Source organism: Alligator sinensis, unplaced genomic scaffold (assembly GCF_000455745.1).
Source record: "Alligator sinensis unplaced genomic scaffold, ASM45574v1 scaffold1295_1, whole genome shotgun sequence".
NCBI classification, from domain to species: Eukaryota; Metazoa; Chordata; order Crocodylia; family Alligatoridae; genus Alligator; species Alligator sinensis.
The window spans coordinates 576126-583192 of NW_005841880.1; the positions used below are offsets into that span (position 1 = coordinate 576126).

At 68.1% G+C, this 7067-nt stretch overlaps 1 protein-coding gene across 1 annotated transcript in view; it reads right to left on the bottom strand.

Annotated features, from left to right (window-relative positions):
• Window positions 1-939: 939 nt before the first annotated feature.
• DIRAS1 (DIRAS family GTPase 1) overlaps window positions 940-7067 on the bottom strand; it is a 7664-nt gene continuing 1536 nt past the window's right edge. The window contains exon 2 of the mRNA XM_025196564.1: window positions 940-4363. Within this exon, the coding sequence (XP_025052349.1) occupies window positions 3743-4339 (597 nt within the window). The 5' untranslated portion in view covers window positions 4340-4363 and the 3' untranslated portion in view covers window positions 940-3742. The remainder of the gene's footprint in view (window positions 4364-7067) is intronic.

Here is a 7067-nt window from a genome sequence, read left to right on the forward strand (position 1 = left end):
AGGGTCTCCGGGGGCCCTGGGTCCTTCACCCCCCCCCCCCACCCCCGGGGGCTGTGGTGATGCATGTTCCTGGCCCCAGGGGTGTGTTGGCCCCTTGCTAACGGAGACCACCTCCACTGCCCCCGGCCCTGAATATGAACCCCGCAGCCCTTCGCTGCAGCGGGGACATCACTGGGTCTCGGGGAGCAGGGGGGAGACCCCTCCCCATGGCCCTGTGGCAGCCAGGATCGGGGCCTTGCACAGGCGGACTCCCACCCCCTCCCTTTGGAGAGCCAGAGGCTGCACGGGCCACGGCCCCCCATGCCCCACCCCAGCCCTGGCTGAACTCACCGGGGTGCCCTCGCACAGGCCCGGGGGGCTGCTGGAGCCGAGGGAGAGTCGCGGCTGGCAGCCAGCAGCAAACCACCTCTTGCTAGGGACCCCCCCCAGCTGGCCCAGCAGGGCTGGGGGTGCTACCCCTGTCCCGTGCCCCCGTCCCAGGCAGCCGAGCAGGGGCTGGGACAGGCAGCAGGGCCCCGCACACCCCACATTATGGCAGGGGTTTCAGGGGCCAACGTCCCCGGGGCCGAGTGCAGCTTCACCCTGCTCCTGCCCACGCGCGGGTTGGAGTTTAGGGTGCACAGAGACGGGGCTGCTCCTCTCACGGGCGGCCGCTGTGTCGCACTCAGAGCCAGGCCAAGGGTCCCTGGCTGGCGAGTTCAAGACCCGGATCACAGAGGGGCCTTTCTCATTTTGGGGTCTCCCTGGGGGGGCTCTAGCACGGATGGGGCCCTGCCATGTCTGGCTAGGAGGAGACTTGGGAGCTGGGTGCAAGGGCTGGCGGGGCAGGGGTAAGAGCAGCGGGTAACGCCGGAGCCAGGGCGGGCATCCCCGAGCCCTTGCAATGCTGGCCGGGCAGAGCGAGAGGCGCAGCTCAGCCCCCTGGCCCGGGTGGGCAGCGAGCACGCGGAGCCGGCGGGGAGCAGGAGCCGTTAGTTTATTGAAGGAAGACTATTTCTAGAGTAAAGGCTACATCGTCATGTCGCTGGCTCCTGCCCGGATCGTGTTAAAAAGCCAGTGATGCACGGGAGCTGGTTCCTGGTCTCATGCTGGCGTCCGAGGAGTCCGTGGGACCGGGGGGGACGAGGCAGGGGACGACGGGGGAGGTTCGAAGCACCATACGATAGTCGGGACGTCGGTGTCGGAGCGGGCAGGATCGAGGGGGCTCGCGGCCGTCGGTTGGGGCAATGTACACTTGTAAACAGAGCCGCGGGGCTGGGGCTGGGGCTGGGGCCGGGCCTGGGGGGGTCAGTGCATCCTCCAAGTCCCTGCCTGGACCCTGGACTTGGCCTCTCGGAGGGGCTGGGGGTGGCTCACGGGACCAGCCTGGCATGGGGCAGAGGCGATCCCAGCCCCTTGGCCCCCAGGACACAGACTGGGCTGGGTTCAGCTGGGTTGGGGGGTGAACCCCTTTCTTTGCCCTCGGCGGCTGGCTCCCTCCCTGGCCCCGTGTGGGTGGAGGGGCAGCCCAGGTGAGACAGGTCAATGCCGGGTCCTGAGGCCTGGGCATTGCTTCTCCACGGGCCAAATCCCCCAGCGGGTGCGAAGGGGTAGGGCTGGCAACCTGCCCCCCAGGGTGACCCTCCAGCACTGCTCCCACTGCGGATCTTCCCCCTGTGGGGGGTTCAGGCTCTGTAGCGGGTGCCTGGGGCAGGTTTGTAGCCCCGCTCTGGGCCCGGGACATGGGGCAAAGCAAGCAGGCGCCTCCCTCAAACCCTGAACCTGGCCGGGCTGGCCCGGCTCCAGGGAGCCACAGCTCGAGCCCCTACATCCAGGGCGGCTCGGGCAACCTGGAGACCGAGGGCCTCCGTCACAGCAGGGCCGGGCCATGGGCAGAGCAGAGGGGCAGGGTGTCAGGGCCAGTTCGAGACCCGACCGGGATGCAGGGCAGGGCATGCATTTGGCCTGGCTTTCTCCCCCCGCCCTGTGGGACCAGCTCAGGGTGCCCCGTGCATGCTCACCCGCATTGTGCTAGGATGGGGCTCTGGCAGAACCCACTGCGTTGTGCTTTGGCTGGCAGCTCCTGGGCTGCACGGGGTTAAGGAGCGGGGCGGGGCGGGGGTGCAAGGGGCAGGCTCTGCTCAGCAGAGGGGCTCAGGCTGGGGGGGTCTGGGTGCAGAGCTGGGGGTGCTGCCAGGCCGGGACCTCACTGCTGTGGGTGGGGCTGGGCTAGACGGGGTCCCGCAGGGATGCGTCCCTGGCCGGGGAGCAGGCCTGCGGACTGGGGGATGCAGGGCTGGGTGCTGGGGGTGCAGAGGGGAACGTGCTCCCCCCCGTGCAGGTGCCCAGGGCTGCCCCCGAGGCCAGCGTGCACCCTGCCAGCAGACTCGTCCCTCTCAGGACCTAGCCTGGGTCTGAAAGCACACGCATGAGACCTGCACAGAAGGGACTGGGTGTGCAAACCGGGCAGTGATCGGACCAGGAACGTGCCACGCGCATGCTAGTGCCAGCACGGGGCAGTCGTACATGCAGGGTGTATGGGCAGCCCCTGGCACGCAGGCATGCATGCTCATCTTCCCCATCGCCCTCCAAGCCGCCTGCTGGCCCATGGATGCACCCTCTGCACCCAGGCCGTGCCAGGGCCTGCTTAGGGGGAGTGCGTACCAATGCCCCCCTGCAAAGCCCCAACTGCCCACCCCCTCACAGAGGCCTGGTCCCATCCCACCAGCCCCTGCCTGGCTGCAGCTCCCCCCTGGAAGCCGCAAAGCCTTCCCCAGCAGGAAGAAACAGCTGGCTGGACACAGCATCCAGCACCCCCTTCCCCGGGACTGAGCACCCTTCCTGCTGCCATCTCAGGGCCTACTCCAGCCTCCGCTGCCCTCTTCCTCCCTCCAGCATGCCCACAGCCCCCCGCCATCTGCCACCTTGCCCGCTCTGCTCCCGTGCTCTCCCCTTTGCCTCCCAACCCTCGCCCAATGTGCGGCAGGTGTCCCCTGCCCTTCGTGCCCCAGCGCACCGGGAGTCCCCGCAGAGCTCGGCATCAGCTCCGGCACGGACGAGAGTCTCTGGTCTCTTGTGCATACGACCTGAGTGTGGCCCCAGCCCCGGCAGGGCCGCGGGGACCTGGGCATTGTGCTGCGGGCAGGGTCCCGCCCCGGGCGGTCAGAGCTCACTGCCAGTCCTCAGAGACAAGAAAGCAGGTGTAGAGCGGAGCGGTGCTCGGGGACGGCACAGCAGAGGGGCGGCCAGGACACGGGTGAGAGAGCAGCGCTTGCCCCCTCCTTCACGGGGTTTGGTTTGCAATGGCAGGTAGGGACCCTGCTGTGCCCGGGTGAGAGTCCAAGAAGCTGGCAGCGTCCTCCGCGTGCTTCATGCCAGGACACGGGACTCGCACGCGTGCCAGGGAGCATCCATGCTGGAGCCGGGCAGCGTCTGCACACACAACAGTTCTCAGGACTTCCCCAGCGGAGGCGTCTCCTCAACTCGCTGCTAGGAGCAAACTGGACGCAGCCTGGTCCCTGCCCTGCTATTGCCAAGAACACGCCGCCGGGCCGGGCGCCGCGGGGCCGGAGAGGAGAAGGCGAGGGCCAGGTCCCGTGGGCACGGCGGCTTCCTCGGCGCAGTCACAGTGATACGATGCAGAGAGGCGGGCAGGGCGGGGGGGCACAGGGCAGCGCTGCCCGGAGCTTCGGGGCCGACGTTCGGAGGGAGACGGGGAGGAGGGAGGCGTGGAGGAGAGGAGGCCGCGGGCACGGAGGGTCCGTCACATGAGGCTGCACTTCCCCTTGATTTTGTCTGTCCTCTTCTGCTTGTTGGAGCGCTTGCCGTCGATGGTGAGGCTCATGTTCCTCTTCTTCTCCAGGTTGAGCAGCTCCTGGAAGAGCTCCTTGACATTGTAGTTCATCTTGGCCGAGGTCTCCATGAAGGCGCACTTCCACTCCTTGGCGACCGCCTCGCCCTCCTTGGTCTCCACCTCCCGCTGCGTCTCATCGCACTTGTTGCCCACCAGCATGATGGGGATGCTCTCCACGCTGCCCTTGATCTGCAGGATCTGCTGGTAGATGGGCTTCAGCTCCTCCAGCGACTGCTTGCTGGTGACGGAGAAGACCAGGATGAAGGCATGCCCCTTGGAGATGGACAGGCGCTGCATGGCCGGGAACTGGTGGCTGCCGGTGGTGTCGGTGATCTGCAGCGTGCACACGCTCTTGTCGCAGCTGATGACCTGCCGGTAGGTGTCCTCGATGGTGGGGATGTAGGTGTCGCGGAAGGTGCCCTTCACGAAGCGCAGCACCAGGGAGCTCTTGCCCACGCCCCCCGCCCCGAACACCACCACGCGGTAGTCGTTGCTCTGCTCCGGCATCGTGGATCCGGGATGCGGACGCCCCTGGGAGGGGAGAGAGAGGGACACGCTCCTGTCACGTGTGGGGGAAGCATGAAGAAACATGCCGAGTGGCATGGGGCATCCTCCTGCCAGCCCAACCCGCCCTTGGACAGGGCACGTCAGAGCAGCCCACGCCCTGTCCGGCCCCTTGTTCAGCCTCCCCCGGCTCCACGGGGTCTCCTCGCCACCCCACGCCGGAGGGACCCCCCTGCACACCCAGCCCTGCCCAGCCTGGTGGGTAGGGGCCCTGCCAGGCCGGAGAGACCCATTGCAGGGCTCTTTGTTCCCACAGTGCAAAGAAACCAGAGGGCTTGTAACCATCCATGCTCCCTGCCCAGCATGGCCACGACTCAGGAGTAACCTTCAGGGAGCCGGGGCCAAGGGGAGGTTGCAGCTATTTCCCCAGGGCTGGGCTGGGCTAGAGGCTGCTTCCTGGCCTGAAGGAGCCCCTGGGAGAGGCTGCAGCAGGGCTGGGGCTGGTCTTAACCCCCTCACTCCGCTCCCCCAGCGGCTTCAGTGCCTGGGCAGGCAGACCGGCCCCCTCCCTGAGCACCCCCTTAGCCCCTGGGCTCAGCTCCACCTGCGTGCCAGGAGGCTGGAGGGAAGCCCAGTGCCCATGTGAGCAGGAAGAGGCACATCCCAGCTCTGCAGCCCAGCAAGGGGAGGGGGCTCCAGGGGGGCCATGAGTCAATGGGGGTCCAGGTGCACCCCCACCCCAGCGCCAGCCTCTCCTCAAATAGCCTGGATTTCCCAGCCCCCTTCCCCAAGCCCAGCATGCAGCCACCTCTGGGGGGACACACCACACAGTGACACCCCCCCCCCCCGGATGCTGCCTGCTCCTGCCTGCCCTCTCCCTTCTCCCCCCTGGGCCTTTGGCAGCTCTGTCAGCTCAGGAGCCAGCGCGGGTCGAGGCTGCGCTGACGCTGGCTCAGCCCGTGGTGCTGCAGAGCTGTCAGGACATGAATCACCATTTCACAACCCCCAGCACAGACACGAGGCGCTAGCACAGAGGCCCCAGCTCTCCCCTGCCCACCCACCGGCCTGGCCCCGGGCAGGGGAGGGGGTGCTGCTGCACAAACACCTGCCCCAGCCAGGCAGCAGGAGCTGGGGATCGAACCCAGGCAGCCCGGCTCTCGGCTCTAAGCACTGGGGAACAGGGTGGGACAAACCCAGCACCTCTTGCCCTTGATGAGTCCTTGCTGGTGCTACAGCCGCACCTGGGGCAGGTGAGCAGGGAGGGGAGGGGGCTGTGGCTCTGCTCCGGGGCCAGGAAACACCCCCCCGTAATAGCGGCTATTTTTACCCGAGGCTGCCATATGGCCGGGCGGCCTGTGCAGGGGCCAGCTGGCGGGAGGAGCTGTTTCGGGAGGGGGGAGCTCGCTGCCTGGCTCCAGCCCCCCGCACCCGGCATTGCTGATCAGGGGGAAGGGGGTGTTCGCCCCACAGCAGTGGTCCCCAGCCGCGAGCTGCATGCACCTGGCTGGGGAGAGGAGCTGGGGCTGGCTGGGCCTGGGGAACAGGCTGCAGCCCCCAGGGCTGGGAAGTCAGCATCGCCCCAGCTGGGCGGACCTCAGTGGCTTCCCTGCCCTGCCGAGCTGGGGGATGCGGGGGGAGGCTCGGCCCCAGGTAGATACACTGCGGGGCTGCACGGGTCCTGCATCCCCGCAGCTTCCAGCTCCTGCCTGCTCTGGCTCCAGGGGGTGGGGGCAGCTGGGACACCCTGCGCAGCCTCCACACAGCTCAGCCCTTTCCCTGGAAGACCTCAGTGCCCAGCACAGACCCTCCCGCTCGCCCGGCCTTGGCACCGGCTCCCTGAAGGTTACTCCAGAGCCATGGCCGCGCTCAGCCCTGGGCAGGGAGCATGGATGCTTGCAGGCCTGCTGGCTTCTTTGCACCATGCAGTGCGGCTCTCTGGCCTGGCAGGGCATCTACCCACCCTGTGCTGGGGTCAGCGCCTTTGCAAATGCCCCCAGCACAGATCAGGGCCTGGGCACGAGGCCTGGGGAAGCTCAGAGGCAGCTCCTGCCCCGCGAAGCCTGCGACAAACCCGACCAAGGGAAGCAGACACTGAGAGGGGCAGGGTCCTCCCCGGGGTGCGGAGAGGATGTCCTGCCGTCCCGAGCCAGGCCCTGTCCTGCTCCCAGCGCTGCCCCCCAAGTCCTAGCTGGACGGCCAAGTGCGGAGCTGCCGGTGCCCGCGGATGTGCTCATCTGCCTCGCGCCCGCGGCGAGTGACACGTTGGAGCTGCTGCTTCCCACCCCGGGGACCCGGGACAAACAACACGGCGCAGCAGGAGCTGCTGTTAATCACCCCCCTGGGGAATCGCTGCGCGCCAGCGCCGGGACCCGCGTCCCGCAGGCCCCCCCAGCGTGGATCAGAAACTCCCCACCGCTGCCCAGCACGCACCGAAGGCAAGCGCCTGGGAACCAGAACCCGGCACGTGTGTGTGCACGCGTGTGCAAGCATGGGCCTGCAGGTGCGAGCGTGTGCATGTGCACGCCGCTGTGCGTGCGATGCTTCACTCCAGTGCAGAGCCAGGTGAAGCTGTGGACAGTCAAAGCGGGGCAGGCCGAGGGGTGGGGAAGGGGTTTGCCGCTGAGCCACGTGCTGTAGGCTGGCCGCGTGGGCACGGCAAGCCCGAGGGGGACAGGCCACGGGGTGGCAGCCGGTGCAAGCCAGCCTCGCTGCCCCGCTGGGCCAACGCCGA